An 18,265-nucleotide genomic window follows, 5' to 3' on the forward strand; every position below is an offset into this window, starting at 1 on the left:
CCGTCGTGGATCAGCTGGTTCCTTAGGTCCACAGATTTCCGTGGATCAATCTCACAAAGCGGCGATTCGCCTTTTGCGGAATTTTTTTGTTATTTTTTACAGTCCGATCCGTGGATTCAGCAATCCGGATTGGATTGTAACAAGTCGCCAGTGGGTTGTATCCAATGGCGGTTTGGGATTAATCCGCGCGGATCGAAACGGCGAAATCCATCTGCGGATTTTATACCGCGAAACGGATTTTGAACGGCAAACTCTGGAAATGGATTTGGACTGGTACACCCATCTCTACGCCCTACTTAGTATGATTAATCTAGCATTGAATTCAACATGACATGGCTACTGATTTATTCTAAAGTCACATGTTCAGAAATAGCGCAGTACTTGTGTTTGATCTAACCAAGCGTTGCACACTGGCGCACCCTGTTCTGTAGCTGCGCGCCAAACACACTCCATGCACCATTTTAGCTGGTAGCCAAAAGGGTGGTAACCTCATATATTTATTTTTTATTTATTTATAAAATGTGTTACCAGGAAGTAATACATTGAGAGTTACCTCTCGTTTTCAGGTATGTCCTGGGCATAGGGTTATGGTGACAAATACATGGTTACAAATACATAGTTACATAAAGTGAGCAGGGTTATACATTATGTACAAGACATTGCATGCACAGTTAAAGATAATCTGTTATAGGCGTATGTAACAGTTACAGCTCATGTCTGAATAAAGACAAAGATGTGTGTGTGGGAGTAGAAGTACTGACTGGTGAAAAATCCAGCTCTGTGTTGAAGAAGGCAAATCCATGGTTTCTTTTAGTTGGAACAATCCCAGGCATTGCTGGTAGACTAATGCCAATAAAATCAGCCGATCAGCTTTCAGAGCTGCTGGGATGGTCAGAGTCCTAGCCTGCAATGGTCAGTAAATATGGCATGTTGGAAAAAAGTGATTTTTAACCCTGGGAAACTCGAATTACCTGTGGCAATGAATCTATGCTTTGCCCACGAAGCTTTACTACGGTTTCTGATGAACTGGATGTGGAAGAGTTTATTTCCTTTACAACCAACCCTAAAAAAGAGGAATGGTGTGTCAGCTCTTGTGTCACATAATGTTTACATCATTGTTAACAGAAGGAAGCACTATATCACAGAATTACAGATTTCTTACACGTTTAGTGTATATTGCTTGCTAATTGAGACAATATTATGTGACAGGGCGTACTTGAGCCTGAGGATATTATTCTACTTTACAGAAAAAGAAAAGGCAGCATAAGCATGACCATTTCCCTGAGATCTTCACCCAAACATACTTGCCCTTCTATATAATCCTGAACATGCTGATAGTGCCTGAATGACAAAATCTCTCTTTCTTTGCAGCTTCCGGAATAGCACTTTAGTGTCATATTTAAAGAATCAATTCATGTGCTTTAATTATCATTTTTTAACATAGGTTTGAAGCAGGGGATCTCCTCCTCCATCAATAATTTCAGCTCCGGGGACCCCCTGCCTCCCGAGATACAGACCTCCAAAGGGGGTGCCGGTACCTGGACAAAGTTCAAAGCTCCCGCGTCCCAATAGGAAGCCGGACCTGATGACATCACGGTTTCCTATTGGCCCACAGGGCACAGGAACTTTGAAATATCGTGATTACGTGAACCCTGCTAGCCGAGCGGCTACCGGCGCCCCCTACGGGGTTAGATTGACGTTTTAAATTGGTCTAGCAAAAGCAGCGCAACCTGTAACAGAGCTGCACAACGTGTAGTGATATCAGCATGGAGTGTGTAACAGAGCTGCACAACGTGTAGTGATATCAGCATGGAGTGTGTAACAGAGCAGCACAACGTGTAGTGATATCAGCATGGAGTGTGTAACAGAGCTGCACAACGTGTAGTGATATCAGCATTAAGTGTGTAACAGAGCTGCACAACGTGTAGTGATATCAGCATGGAGTGTGTAACAGAGCTGCACAACGTGTAGTGATATCAGCATGGAGTGTGTAACAGAGCAGCACAACGTGTAGTGATATCAGCATGGAGTGTGTAACAGAGCTGCACAACGTGTAGTGATATCAGCATGGAGTGTGTAACAGAGCTGCACAACGTGTAGTGATATCAGCATGGAGTGTGTAACAGAGCTGCACAACGTGTAGTGATATCAGCATGGAGTGTGTAACAGAGCTGCACAACGTGTAGTGATATCAGCATGGAGTGTGTAACAGAGCTGCACAACGTGTAGTGATATCAGCATGGAGTGTGTAACAGAGCTGCACAACGTGTAGTGATATCAGCATTGAGTGTGTAACAGAGCTGCACAACGTGTAGTGATATCAGCATGGAGTGTGTAACAGAGCTGCACAACGTGTAGTGATATCAGCATGGAGTGTGTAACAGAGCTGCACAACGTGTAGTGATATCAGCATGGAGTGTGTAACAGAGCTGCACAACGTGTAGTGATATCAGCATGGAGTGTGTAACAGAGCTGCACAACGTGTAGTGATATCAGCATGGAGTGTGTAACAGAGCTGCACAACATTGTAGTGATATCAGCATGGAGTGTGTAACAGAGCTGCACAACGTGTAGTGATATCAGCATGGAGTGTGTAACAGAGCTGCACAACGTGTAGTGATATCAGCATGGAGTGTGTAACAGAGCTGCACAACGTGTAGTGATATCAGCATGGAGTGTGTAACAGAGCAGCACAACGTGTAGTGATATCAGCATAGAGTGTGTAACAGAGCAGCACAACGTGTAGTGATATCAGCATGGAGTGTGTAACAGAGCAGCACAACGTGTAGTGATATCAGCATGGAGTGTGTAACAGAGCTGCACAACGTGTAGTGATATCAGCATGGAGTGTGTAACAGAGCTGCACAACGTGTAGTGATATCAGCATGGAGTGTGTAACAGAGCTGCACAACGTGTAGTGATATCAGCATGGAGTGTGTAACAGAGCTGCACAACGTGTAGTGATATCAGCATGGAGTGTGTAACAGAGCTGCACAACGTGTAGTGATATCAGCATGGAGTGTGTAACAGAGCTGCACAACGTGTAGTGATATCAGCATGGAGTGTGTAACAGAGCTGCACAACGTGTAGTGATATCAGCATGGAGTGTGTAACAGAGCTGCACAACGTGTAGTGATATCAGCATGGAGTGTGTAACAGAGCTGCACAACGTGTAGTGATATCAGCATGGAGTGTGTAACAGAGCTGCACAACGTGTAGTGATATCAGCATGGAGTGTGTAACAGAGCTGCACAACGTGTAGTGATATCAGCATGGAGTGTGTAACAGAGCTGCACAACGTGTAGTGATATCAGCATGGAGTGTGTAACAGAGCTGCACAACGTGTAGTGATATCAGCATGGAGTGTGTAACAGAGCTGCACAACGTGTAGTGATATCAGCATGGAGTGTGTAACAGAGCTGCACAACGTGTAGTGATATCAGCATGGAGTGTGTAACAGAGCTGCACAACGTGTAGTGATATCAGCATGGAGTGTGTAACAGAGCTGCACAACGTGTAGTGATATCAGCATGGAGTGTGTAACAGAGCTGCACAACGTGTAGTGATATCAGCATGGAGTGTGTAACAGAGCTGCACAACGTGTAGTGATATCAGCATGGAGTGTGTAACAGAGCTGCACAACGTGTAGTGATATCAGCATGGAGTGTGTAACAGAGCTGCACAACGTGTAGTGATATCAGCATGGAGTGTGTAACAGAGCTGCACAACGTGTAGTGATATCAGCATGGAGTGTGTAACAGAGCTGCACAACGTGTAGTGATATCAGCATGGAGTGTGTAACAGAGCTGCACAACGTGTAGTGATATCAGCATGGAGTGTGTAACAGAGCTGCACAACGTGTAGTGATATCAGCATGGAGTGTGTAACAGAGCTGCACAACGTGTAGTGATATCAGCATGGAGTGTGTAACAGAGCTGCACAACGTGTAGTGATATCAGCATGGAGTGTGTAACAGAGCAGCACAACGTGTAGTGATATCAGCATGGAGTGTGTAACAGAGCTGCACAACGTGTAGTGATATCAGCATGGAGTGTGTAACAGAGCTGCACAACGTGTAGTGATATCAGCATGGAGTGTGTAACAGAGCTGCACAACGTGTAGTGATATCAGCATGGAGTGTGTAACAGAGCTGCACAACGTGTAGTGATATCAGCATGGAGTGTGTAACAGAGCTGCACAACGTGTAGTGATATCAGCATGGAGTGTGTAACAGAGCTGCACAACGTGTAGTGATATCAGCATGGAGTGTGTAACAGAGCTGCACAACGTGTAGTGATATCAGCATGGAGTGTGTAACAGAGCTGCACAACGTGTAGTGATATCAGCATGGAGTGTGTAACAGAGCTGCACAACGTGTAGTGATATCAGCATGGAGTGTGTAACAGAGCTGCACAACGTGTAGTGATATCAGCATGGAGTGTGTAACAGAGCTGCACAACGTGTAGTGATATCAGCATGGAGTGTGTAACAGAGCTGCACAACGTGTAGTGATATCAGCATGGAGTGTGTAACAGAGCTGCACAACGTGTAGTGATATCAGCATGGAGTGTGTAACAGAGCTGCACAACGTGTAGTGATATCAGCATGGAGTGTGTAACAGAGCAGCACAACGTGTAGTGATATCAGCATGGAGTGTGTAACAGAGCTGCACAACGTGTAGTGATATCAGCATGGAGTGTGTAACAGAGCTGCACAACGTGTAGTGATATCAGCATGGAGTGTGTAACAGAGCTGCACAACGTGTAGTGATATCAGCATGGAGTGTGTAACAGAGCTGCACAACGTGTAGTGATATCAGCATGGAGTGTGTAACAGAGCTGCACAACGTGTAGTGATATCAGCATGGAGTGTGTAACAGAGCTGCACAACGTGTGATATCAGCATGGAGTGTGTAACAGAGCTGCACAACGTGTAGTGATATCAGCATGGAGTGTGTAACAGAGCTGCACAACGTGTGATATCAGCATGGAGTGTGTAACAGAGCTGCACAACGTGTAGTGATATCAGCATGGAGTGTGTAACAGAGCTGCACAACGTGTAGTGATATCAGCATGGAGTGTGTAACAGAGCTGCACAACGTGTAGTGATATCAGCATGGAGTGTGTAACAGAGCTGCACAACGTGTAGTGATATCAGCATGGAGTGTGTAACAGAGCTGCACAACGTGTAGTGATATCAGCATGGAGTGTGTAACAGAGCTGCACAACGTGTAGTGATATCAGCATGGAGTGTGTAACAGAGCCAGCGAGATAGCACTCGATACATTGTATCTTCAGGCAGACCACTCTCTCTGGTTTGAAGGCACAGTAGGCATTGCAGTCCAATACGGCACATTTACTTTTGTTTCAAGTTTGTCTTGTTAAAGGCATTTCCGTGGAGCTGAACCTTTGGTGTTACTATCCCTAAGCAGGGTTGCCACCTCCCCGGGTTTGACCCAGAGTCTCCGGGGTTTGGGCACGTACCTCCGTGCCTACGGGTTTAGTCTGTCAATCTCCGGGTGGCGGCGGTGTGCGGTGGTGTCTGCGTCATTCTTCTGCAATTCCCCCTCCAACTGCAGTGAACATGGCATTGCCATGGCAATGGGACGCTACGTGACGTCATGACATCACGTAGCATCCCGGCGTCATTTGACGCCGTGCAACCATGTTCACTGCAGTTGGAGGGGGAATTGCCGAGAATGCCGGAGAATGACAGAGACGCCGCCGCACCACGTAAGAGAATGGTTTTCTTACATTTTTCTCCGGGTTGGCCTTCAGTAGAAAGTGGCAACCCTGTCCCCAAGTAAATATATATTTTGAAATAACTCAAAAACCTGTCACCATAAATTAGTGATGAGCTGACAGGGCTCAAGGTAAACAAATATGCACACTTATCACACGCAAACACACACAGGATGAGTGGTGCCCAAGTCGGCATGCTGTCAGGGGGACCCCTCCAGTGGAAGTGGTGGGGGTACTTACCTTGAAGAACAGGTCCTCCTCCTGCAGCGTCATGTAACGTCGCGTCGCCATGACAAAACAATGCTGCTGGAGGAGGCCTGCTCCAAAGAAGGTAAGACCCTCACCACACACACACTTTGGGGTGAGGAGCACACACTTACCTTGGGGTGAGAGGTGGTTCTGCTGGTCCGGGGGCCCTGCTCTCTCTCCTCCGGTCGGGCGGAAGTTGGATCCTGGCAGGAGGAGGGAGCGCAGGGCCCAAGGCAACCGCTTTGCTCTAAGGTCGGCCCTGACACACACAGACACACAGGCACACAGACACAGACACACAGGCACACAGACACACACAGACACACAGACACACAGGCACACAGGCACACAGACGCACAGACAGAGACACACAGACACACAGGCACACAGACACACAGGCACACACAGACACACAGGCACACAGACACACAGACGCACAGACAGAGACACACAGACACACAGGCACACAGACACACAGGCACACAGGCACACAGAGACACACAGACACACAGGCACACAGGCACACAGAGACACACAGACACACAGGCACACAGACACACAGACACACAGACACAGGCACACACAGACACACAGACACACAGACGTATGAATGGTGATAAAATACTTTGGGATCGTTTTTTATGATCTTTAGCTGTATATACAAGGTCCACAAACAATTGTATTTAGGTAATACCATTGTTTGTGGATCTTGTATATACAGGCAAAATGAATCATCTTTGTTCCTAATGTCTTTTGTTGGTTGTTTTTAGAACGTAACATGGAGGGTGATAAATATCTGAGAAAAGAAGAGTTTAAAAATAAAAATGTGTTAATTTTTCTAAAGGCACAGATAAATACAGTTATCCTTTTATGGTTAACTGAACATTTGTAAGGAAGTGAATTATTAATAATAACTATATTTCATATAGCGCTTTTCTCCCAATGGGAACTCAAAAGCGCTTTACAATGAATATACAGCATGCATTATGCAACACTGTACAGACAATTTTAAAGGCACAGTCCCTGCCCCAACAAGCTTACAATCTAATTTTGATGCCTGAGGCTCAGGGTGATAAAGTGACTTGGCCAAGGTCACAAGGCCTTGAAAACCGGGATTTAATCCAGGCTCCAAATCCAGTGTCATTGTTTTCCGAGTCCGAACCTTTATTCACTTCAGCCCTTGATATTACGATATTACTGTACATAGTTACATAGTTACATAGTTACATAGTAGATGAGGTTGAAAAAAGACTTACGTCCATCGAGTTCAACATATGCTAAATTTAGACAACAGATACTTATCCTACATTTGTAATTACAGTATATTGATCCAGAGGAAGGCAAACAAAACTATATTGACTGATAAGTGATTTAAAAACACTTTTATGCTAGAAACATTTGCCTTCACATCTCACCTGAGTGCCCGTTTAGCTGCTGTGAGATCAGCATGTCTTCTGTGATGTAAATACACAGGTCAGGACTGACCTCCAGAGGCAGGCGGAGATCCCTGGGATCATCAACCAGCATTTCTATTTCTGAAAACAAATGGGGGTGGGGGGGAGGAGGTCAGCTTACAAAACCATGGGGAATGACTTTCAATAGGTTATTTCATTACCAATGCATTGGCAGTTGGCCTGAGCCCTTTAAGCAAGAATGAACAATACATAATGTCAAAGGCACGGACATGACCCCTGAACCACGCCTCCACTACAATAATAATAACATTATAAAAAAATTACTGTAGTAAAATCAAGACAAGCATCCACTGTTAGCAACACTGAATATAATATGAAACAAATAATAATAATAAATCACATGGATATGGTTAGATGGATTAACGCTTGCCCTTAGCATGCAGTAATGATGGAAGACCAGCTCTATGTAGGAAGACTCTGCCTCCATACGTGCTTGTATATGAGAATACTGCCCATTGCGAGAGACTTTGTGGAACAAACAGAAGCTGATTAACATGCACAGAAAGCAGCTCGCCCGCAGAGCTATCCCCTCGGATTACCATCATCCTGCGAGTCGTCCTCCAGCCTGTCTTTCCCCGCGCTCTCCGCCCCTGAGGTGTGGGAACTGCTGTGGCTGGTCATGGAGCTGCAGGTTCTCAGCTTGCGGTGGAGTGAGGTCCTGGAGAAGCTGTCCTCCGGCCCGATGTCCCTGTGCTTGGTATCTGCTTCTATCCCCGAAGTGTGAGAGCTGCTGTGGCTTGCTGTGGAATGCATGGAGGAGAGCCGCTTGTGCTTGACACTTCCCGCGCTGCTACCGCTGGCACGGGAACTCTTTTCTAGCTGATCCAGGTCTTGGTCCAACGTGTCACTGATGTACGACTCTCTATACTGCTTTTTTTCTGAAAGACAAAAAACACGGAAGTGTTACGGGAGGTTTTTCATCATTTTACAAAAATATGCTACAAGAAGAATGTTTCCAAATGCATCCGCTCGGAACAGTAAAATAATGATTTGGGTTTCTTTCATTCTCCCAAGAAGCATCACTATTTATACTCGAAAGCAGTGTTTCCTAACCCAGCGGCGCGCAAACTGGGGGGCGTGCCCTGAGACTTTTCTGGGGGGGGCGCGGCGTTTGCAAAGGCCCCGTGCTGAGAGCACGAGGCCTCTGTAAACTCAATTACTAGGCTCTGATCACACATTTCTATGACAACGCGACGTCAAATGACACCCGTTGCCATGGAGACGTGACATCACATGACCCCGCAGCATCATTTGATGCATCATTAGATGCGAGGGGGGGGGGGCGCGACTGAGGAGGCAGCAGGTGGGGGGGGGGCGCAGGCACGGGGAGTTTGCGCACCGCTGTTCTAACCTTTTCATGCGTGGGGCCTTTGTAAAGCCCCCCCCCCCATTTCTCCTACGCGTCGCTCTCCTCCTCCTGCAGCATTGCGGCGTCAAATGATGCTGCGACGTCACATGGCAACATGTTGCCATGACATCTGCGTTGTCATGGAAATGCATCGTCGCATGACGCTGCGGTGTCATTTGACAACGCGGCGCTGCAGGAGGCGGCGGTGGCGGCCCCCGGACGGCAAAAAAAATAAGCGCCTGTGGGCGGCAACATTTGAAATCCACCGCTGATCGTGTACCTTCATTCTCCTCCAGCTTCCTGACTTGCCGAAGCACCGGCTGCAGATTCATGCACAGACGGTGGCTATTGCTGAGCAGCTGCAGGAGATGCCGCGAGCGAGTGGAGCAGCCGGTGTAGTAAATTAATTTCCTGGCCGAGGGCAGGCCATCTGGTAAGATCTCAAACTTCTTACCCTAAAAAGAAGGCACGCAGTGATGGAAGACATGTCAGCATCGTAATGGGTCTCATTGTTCTTGTATTGCTGCTAAAACACTGTATCATCTTTACAGTTTACAGTAGGAGCAGCAACTATTTTAACCCTCTTGGTCTTCTGTGGCAAAGTAACTCATTTTAACATCCAACTCTTTATTAACATCGAATAAGAGTTAATCTTACGGCAACATCGACGCTGACTTAGGTTCTGAGCTATTTAAAGGGGCCATCCGTGCATGCAATTTATTTTTAACATAGGAATGAAGCAGGGGGTCTCTGGAGCCGGATCCCATTAATTTCAGCTCTAGGGACCCCCTGCTTCTGGAGATACTTACCTCTCTAGAGGGTGCCGGTAGCCACTCGGATAGCAGGGTTCATGTAATGGCGGAGTTTCAAAGCTTACGTGCCCTGTGGGCCAATAGGAAGCCGTGACATCATCAGGTTCAGCTTCCTATTGGCCCGCGTGCCAGCCGGTGCGGCTAACGGTCTCCCATACTGCCTGTATCTCTGGAAACAAGGGGTCCCTGGAGTTGACATTAACAGGATTCAGCTCCAGAGACCCCCTGCTTCAACTATGTCAAAAAAATTAAATCACAAAACAAATTGCTGTTAGTGGGAGTACTGTATATGCATTATGGGAGGTATGTGTAATGAATGTTTTTGCGGGTTAATTCTGTCACCAATCTAGTCCCTCTGAAATCTAGTCCCTCTGAAATCTAGTCCCTCTGAAATCTAGTCCCCCTGAAATCTAGTCCCTCTGAAATCTAGTCCCCCTGAAATCTAGTCCCTCTGAAATCTAGTCCCTCTGAAATCTAGTCCCTCTGAAATCTAGTCCCCCTGAAATCTAGTCCCCCTGAAATCTAGTCCCTCTGAAATCTAGTCCCCCTGAAATCTAGTCCCCCTGAAATCTAGTCCCCCTGAAATCTAGTCCCTCTGAAATCTAGTCCCTCTGAAATCTAGTCCCTCTGAAATCTAGTCCCTCTGAAATCTAGTCCCCCTGAAATCTAGTCCCCCTGAAATTTAGTCCCTCTGAAATCTAGTCCCTCTGAAATCTAGTCCCTCTGAAATCTAGTCCCCCTAAAATCTAGTCCCCCTGAAATCTAGTCCCCCTGACATCTAGTCCCCCTGAAATCTAGTCCCTCTGAAATCTAGTCCCTCTGATATCTAGTCCCTCTGAAAATGTGGTCTCTACTCTTTTACTACTTACCACAAATACCAGTTTTCCTACGTTTGTCCAAGGAAAGTCAAAAAGAAGTTGCTTTTCATCCCCTGTACTCTGTGAAACATAAAATAAAATAAATGTAGATTATAGCTGGCTGAGTCACGTATTGCAAATGGTAAATGGATATTGAGATTTCTACCAGTCATTTTATTCAGCCATACTCCCTTTTTTTGATCCCCTTTTCTCCACCATTCAAAGACTCTTTGCTGCTCGTTAATCATTGCTTCACTCAGATTGGCTCTCTATGTCCCACTGCGCTCCCCAAATGTACACCGTCTTCACTAAGGGGCTTTTCTAGATCAACTGAAGTGGTCGATTAGGTGGTTTTTCAGCTGAAATTCCTAATTTAAAGTCAAGTCAATGGGAAATTTAGTCAGGAAACGGTACAATTGGTTGTCTAGTTATTAGTATTCAAATGGCAGGATTTGATCCAGTTGTGAACCTCAAGTTCACTTTGCTTGTACCCGCAGCTCTACATCTGCTGAATGGGAAATGTCCCACCATGTGTCCGAATGTCTACTCTAGATAACATACTGTAGATTAATGTTGACATAAGAGTGGAAAACTGAATTCTCAACCCATAATCCTATGGGCATTCAAAATAATGATGGGATGTATAAGGAATCTATATTTGACTACATATACTGCTCATTAGTGTTATTGACCGGTGAAACAATGGATGCAGGAGCTAGCAATCTGGGACACTCCAACATATCTTGGTAGACACCATTGCATCGCATTAAAGCTTCTCCTGGACTTTAAAAGGGAGAGAAAAAGCTATGTACCTGAAAGATCTGGATTCCTCTTAATGTGAGTCCAAGTATCAATGAGGCTTCAATTTCTCTTTTATCCTTGGGAGAGAGAACAACATGTTAATTAATTACCATTAAAGCTGGTTCTTCATGTCCTAGTGCACTACGGCTGGGATTTACCAAGTCACAAAGCTGGGTATCGCTCTTCGATCACGCAGTAACTGCCATTCAAGTCAATGGCAGTTACATCTGGATCGGCGTCCCATGCGCTGGCTGAATTATGGCCTGATGAATCCCAGGCTGGAAGGGGGAGAGATCCGATTTCTACACCAAAAATGACCCCTCCTGGGTCCAGCTATTTATTTTTTGCAAATAATGAATCAAAAGCCATTAATCCAAATGTAACTAAACTTTTTCAAAACAGAAGTTATTCTGTATACTGTATACTGTATATATATATATATATATATATATATATATATATATATATATATATATATATAATATATATATATAATACTGAGTTAAGTTATGGTGAGTAAAAAAAGTGACAAAAACCCGCCACAGGAAAGCAAATATGCAAATACAACTTTATGCTCATCTGCATGTCTTAGGCAGGTCTGCAACCCCACCTTTCACCATTGAAATGAATTTCCCAGAATCCCTTATATATATATATATATACATATATACATACATACATACATACATATACGTACATATATATTTATATATATAAGTTAACAGGGTATGCTGAAACATTGCAATAATCTCTCCCTGCCCCTGCTCCTCTCCCCCACCATGTGTACTTGTCTTTCAGTGATTATCTGTTGAATTAGAATACATGCAAACTGAACACTTTACAGCAACGTTGCAGCACAATGTAGTAAGATAAATGTGTTTTCTAAAGGGGAAAAACACAGGAACCAATTATCTACAGATATTTAATTACTGAGGCTGTTATTTACTTTGAAATATGTCTTACAACATTACACCGATGGATGGAAGAGCAATTCAACATCGACTAGTTCAGCATTTAATGCAAAATGAGGCACCAGCAGAGGCTGCCTACAGTACCAAAAGCAATCTAATGTCTCCCAAGTAGTGTTCCCTACAAAATCATTGAGCTTTGTCTGTTTAGTTCAGGGGTGGGAAACTCCAGTCCTCAAGGGCCACCAACAGGTCAGGTTTTCAGAATAACCCTGCTAAAGCACAGGTGGCTCAATCAGTCTCTGCCTCAGCACAGGTGGCTCAACTAGTGGTACAGTCTAAGACCTGTGCTGAAGCAGGGATACCCTTAATACCTGACCCGTTGGTGGCCCTTGAGGACTGGTGCTGCCCACCCCTGGTTTAACTTCTAACAGTTGAACAGCACTTCCATAACCTTGATGCTTTAGTCTCACAAAGATTGCAAACACACGGTTACTTTCATTGGCAAGGGCATTCTGATTACCATTATTATTGCCGCGCCTCTTTTGCTCTTGACACTTATGTCTGGAAATAATTTAGATGACAATTCCCCGCATTAGAGCAGAACTGTGCCCCACAAGACCGGTACATTTCTCCTATGCTAAGCACGCGGGATTAGCAACGCGACTCTTCGATGTCTGTCAGGACATTGATGTTCTTGGGGAGTATGTGGAACCAACGCACTGTGCTTAGACCAGGGGTGGGCAACTACAGTCCCCATGGGCCACCAACAGGACACGTTTTCAAGATACCCCTGCTTCAGCACAGGTAGCTCAGTCAAAGACCCATCTCCTGCTCCCTCACCTTGTATAATCTGTAGTAGTGAACAGCAACATCATCCAGCCTCGCTGCCTCCTTAATATACATCAGATGTGCTTCGGACACCGTCAGTGCAAATTGATCTCGGTGAATATTTGGAATGTGCTTTAAGATGTAGTCCTTTCCTCTCTTCTTAATCACCTGCGTAGAGAGAAGCCTGCGTATTAACTTACACTTCAATACTCAGTAGAGGTCAGCAGTGTTACCCACAGTTTAAGGTTAAGTTCCCTTATTCAGCAGCACAAACCTTCAGCAAACTTTTCAAAGGGAATTTCATAATAACAGGCAAAAAACGATGACTTGTTACAAAGGGGTTAACGCAACAAAACATGTCAAATCTGATGTTTGTTTTTTTTATAAAATCAATTCTGTAGTATTTATTGTTTATCATCATTTAACTATTAATGCCATTTTTAATGAGTTTTGAAGCTTCCTTTGAGTTCTATCGCAGGTTTTAGCCCACTTCCCCAGCAGTGCAAGATCTTTGTAACACTTTCCTGTGTGGGATAATTGGTTGCCAATGTTCCCAGGAGTTTGAGCTACAAACTGCAACAACAGATAATGTTACCTTAGTAATATAAGGGTACATTGTAGCTGCTGAGTTACCCTGACTGAAGGACTGATTGAAACGGAAAGGCGGCCATTATGTTAGGCACACAATTCAAGATGTTTATAGATTTATAACAGGAGCACCAAACGATTGCCAGATTAGGTAAGAATGCAGAATTATACATCGTCACACGCTTTATATATACAAATAAGAAAAAGGGGGAAAGCTTAATTGCTGCTTAAAGCATATTTGCTGCTCTGTTTTGCAAAGTAGACAACATTCATTAATCCGTTTATGATCATTACCCTCCCTTGCAAGAAGAATCATTAGGTTTATCGAGTAGCAGAAAGCACATTTGGAAATAAGACTAAACTCATTATCTGGGTGTAAACCAGTTGGCTCAGCTCTTGTGTAATCATTCTCAAGATCTCGTGCAGATACGAGAGAAAGAGTCTTTAATATCCCCCCAAAATGCCATTTATCTTTTATAACTCTCTGGGAGCGTGTTTTTCCTCTTCACTTGCTGTGCTGGATTCTTTAACAAGATGTCTTTGGTTAGAATTGCTCACCATATGTATTATATTACATTCATCTGCTCAACTTTACTTCTAACAAGGCATTTGAGCCAGTTTCTCCAGAAGTACATTTTTTCTTCGTTTGACTGCATATTTTGTTGCCATATCCTATCTATTTCTTTTCTGCTTCAGTCCAGTACATGTAATATTTGAATGATATGATCCACAATCAGTGGTGGATTTCCCATTAGGCCGGCAACATTTGGGGGCAGCAAATTGTCTCTCTCTTTTCCCCATATATAGAGACCCCGCTCTCTTCCCCACTGATTGCCGGGAGAGGGGGGGAGGGGAAGGGGGAGGGGAAGGGGGAGGGGGGAGGGGGGAAGGGAGGGGGGAGGGGGGGAGGGGAGGGGGGAGGGGAGGGGGGAGGGGGAGGGGGGAGGGGGAGGGGGGAGGGGGGAGGGGGAGGGGAGGGGGAGAGGAGGAGGAGAGGAGGGGGAGGGGAGGGGAGGGGGAGGGGAGGGGAGGGGGAGAGGAGGGGGAGAGGAGGGGGAGGGGAGGGGGAGAGGAGGGGGAGGGGAGGAGGACGGGGAGAGGAGGGGGAGGGGAGGAGGACGGGGAGAGGAGGGGGAGGGGAGGAGGACGGGGAGAGGAGGGGGAGGGGAGGAGGACGGGGAGCGTGGGGCCTCTGTAAAGGTCTCTAACCTTTTCCTTCGCGCCGCCCTCCTCCTCCTGTAGCTTTGCAGCACCAAATGACGCCGCAATGTCACATGGTGTCGCGTTGCCATGACAACGTGGCGTCACATGGCATCGCGTTGTCATGGAAACGTGACGTTGCAGCGTCATTTGATACCGCAGCCCTGCAGGAGGAGGAGGCGGCCCGGGCAGCTTCTGATCAGTAACATTTGGGCTGGGACAAAAAAAACAGGGAACAGGTTTATGAAATAACCTTTATTTTTTTTAAAACATATGTTGTGTGTGAATGTGTTTCTGCCGGGCTATTAAGTAGGGAAAGCAGTTTACTTACTTTGTTGTTCATTTAACATATGAACAAAAATATTGCATCAAAATAATTTTACAGTAGACTGTCCAAAGCATTGGGTAACACGGGGTGCGCAATCTCTTCTCCCCGCCCCCCCCTGCCTGCTCTCAGCCCCTGCTCGCGCCACCCCTCAGTTTGCGCACCCCTGGGACAAGCTCCTGGCTTTATCTGTGACACTGATGTAGTTGGATGGCTTCTGATGATGTGAATGCAGACTCTTCCAATCATGGACTCACATGGTTCTTAAGATGAAAGCCTTAAGCCTCGTTCCCACTGCTCGTGGCTGCGTGCGCGCTACGGCTTGCGCGGCTCAAACAAGACACGGCCCTCTAGGGGGCCGGCCCTAGTCACTGCCGGCGCGCGCCTGCAGAAAGCGCGATGCGCGACCACCTTTGCAAAAAGACAAGAAATTTGTCTTTTGGCGCGGCGGCCGAACGCTGGCTACGTCATGGCGGCGGTTCAGCCAATGAGGGCAAACCAGCAGCGTGACATCATGGCCGCACCCCCGCCACACCCCCATCGCGATCTCCTGCTCTTCTCTTGACGCGCGTCCCAGACCACAGCTGAAACTGGTGCAGGCGCCGCCAGGCGCTCTGACGCACGCACGCACGCAGTGACTGGGGCCGGAGCCTTAAAGCAGCAGTCCAATCTGCTGGGTTTTATTTATTTTATTTTTCTCCCCTTTAATATGTGCATCAAAACAATCCACACAATGATAAGGAATTAGCTTTTGAGTTTTGAGATGCCGACTTTTCGCAATATTTATTTTACTCGTATTAGCTTTCCCCTTTTCATTATCTGTTGTGGTATCAGGCCTCCGTTCTACATCACAGCATCACTTATTTTGAAGCTTTTAAATATTCAGACGTTGTGTATTACTTTTTCTTATTGGTTAAATGATCTGGCGCTTTATGATTAACAGAATCCGCTTCTCACGGACTGGATAATAGGCGTCATCTACTGAGCTGTCTTTTGCCATGAGACATCTCCCGGCAGTGGAAGACGCCATACAGCTCGTTCAAGCCAATGGTCAGTGTAAGGTCTGCTTAATAAACGTAGGCCAGTGTGCGCTAGGGCACGCAAGACACTACTAATAAAAAAACAACAACATGTTGAAATCAGCATTGATTGGAAGAAATAACAAGAAACCTTTATATAGACTCGTACCCAAGCAGGGAAGTAAGCTTCTGGCTCAAAATAGTTTCCATAGTGCTTATTCCTTTTGAAGTTTCCTAGGTCAGCCTGCAGAGCGAAGGCTGCCAGTAAGAAGTAGGCCTCCTCTCTCAGCATGCACTGGGAGTGTAACACTTGTTTTCTCAGGTGCCAGTAATAATAGTATCTCGCTGTTCTGTCGCTGGAAAACAAGAGCAGAAGGTAAGTTGCCTGCTGAATAAAACGAGATAAATATTTGTTATTCTAATTCCTATCATGTTGCAATAGACATTTTGTTTCAGAATATATATTGTTATTTTTCAACTCACAAAGTTTTTTTCTTTTTCATAGGGGGTTCACAAAGACAAGAAAGGGATGATGGGTTAGATATAATAGATTTTATGGTTAAATATCTGTTTATATTTAAATAAGTTATGGTGGGTGAAAAAAAAAGTGACAAAAACCCCCAACAGCAAAGCATATAGCAAACTGAAATATTACTGTATGCTCATCTGCATGTCTTAGGCAGGCCTGCAACCCCGCCTTTCACCATTATCACCCAGCACACAGCACTTCCACTGCAGCAAGGGATTCTGGGAAATGACATGCAAATGAGCACACAGTGACACCTTTTGCTCCCCCATGCAGCAAGCTTAAGCCTATAGGGAACCATGTTAATGGTTTTGAAGCAAAAGGTGGCACTGTGTGCTCATTTGCATGTCATTTCCCAGAATCCCTTGCTGCAGTGGAAGTGCTGTGTGCTGGGTGATAATGGTGAAAGGCGGGGTTACAGACCTGTCTAAGACATGCAAATGAGCACACAGTAATATTTCCATTTTTAATATTTCAAGAATCAGCTGCACTTTACGGGTTTTACTGGAGATGGAATGAGTCAAAGGCATGTAACACCTTCTCATAATCAGGTTAGCAAATATATGCCATGCTGAGGGCGGCAACATGGCGGCATATACCAGGTGGAAACTCATACTGCTTTTTGTGGGATAACATGCTTCACTGTAGCAATACAACAGCAATACCAGGGATACAAAGCACTTCATACAACATGAGATTCTTCAGAAGGCCTACAATTATGTAACATCACTATTTCCCAAACAGAGAAATTCCAGGGTGTGCACGGTACGAAGATCAGGAAAGCAAAAGAGAAGGCCTATTGTTCGCAAAATAAATAATTGGGGTTAAATACACCAAATTAAATTATTTTTCCTTTACTGATGGGTCATTAAAGAAGAAAAAAAAAACATTCGAAATGTCTGTTTTTCCTGCCACGGAGTAGAGTTACCACATTTCCTGCTAAAATCGGTTTCACTTGTGTGATGAAGTCCAGATGTTTGCTAAATTGTGCTGATGCCTGTAGCTTTCCAGAAAAATTAAATAGTTGACTGGGGTACAACATGTGACTACACCCTACACCAAGACATCTGCAATGGAGTCACAATGACTATATGATTGTGCTATGCGGAGGTCAGGGGCGGCAGAACAATATGAAAGGCTAATTACAGCACATGCAAAAATGTCTTGTTCATTTTCTGCTAGAATTTGCCTGGCTATACAGCAGGAGTGGCCAACTCCAGGCCTCAAGGTCCTCCACCAGATACAGCAGGAGTGGCCACCTCCAGGCCTCAAGGTCCTCCACCAGATACAGCAGGAGTGGGCAACTCCAGGCCTCAAGGTCCTCCACCAGATACAGCAGGAGTGGGGAACTCCAGGCCTCAAGGTCCTCCACCAGATACAGCAGGCGTGGCCAACTCCAGGCCTCAAGGTCCCCCACCAGATACAGCAGGAGTGGGCAACTCCAGGCCTCCAGGTCCCCCACCAGATACAGCAGGAGTGGGCAACTCCAGGCCTCAAGGTCCCCCACCAGATACAGCAGGAGTGGCCAACTCCAGGCCTCAAGGTCCCCCACCAGATACAGCAGGAGTGGGCAACTCCAGGCCTC

At 45.7% G+C, this 18,265-nt stretch overlaps 1 protein-coding gene across 8 annotated transcripts in view; it reads right to left on the reverse strand.

Moving 5' to 3' along the window:
• The window catches only part of FRMD6 (FERM domain containing 6), a 191,265-nt gene that overhangs the window by 8,725 nt on the left and 164,275 nt on the right, over positions 1–18,265 (reverse strand). For all 8 annotated transcript variants that reach the window (XM_075613801.1, XM_075613800.1, XM_075613799.1 and 5 more), the window contains 8 exons: positions 16,324–16,510; positions 13,035–13,190; positions 11,295–11,360; positions 10,495–10,563; positions 9,094–9,268; positions 8,005–8,343; positions 7,406–7,525; positions 972–1,063 (listed from right to left, as the gene is read on the reverse strand). In XM_075613801.1, coding sequence (XP_075469916.1) covers positions 972–1,063; positions 7,406–7,525; positions 8,005–8,343; positions 9,094–9,268; positions 10,495–10,563; positions 11,295–11,360; positions 13,035–13,190; positions 16,324–16,510 — 1,204 coding nt within the window. The remainder of the gene's footprint in view (positions 1–971; positions 1,064–7,405; positions 7,526–8,004; positions 8,344–9,093; positions 9,269–10,494; positions 10,564–11,294; positions 11,361–13,034; positions 13,191–16,323; positions 16,511–18,265) is intronic.

Source organism: Ascaphus truei, chromosome 9 (assembly GCF_040206685.1).
Source record: "Ascaphus truei isolate aAscTru1 chromosome 9, aAscTru1.hap1, whole genome shotgun sequence".
NCBI classification, from domain to species: Eukaryota; Metazoa; Chordata; class Amphibia; order Anura; family Ascaphidae; genus Ascaphus; species Ascaphus truei.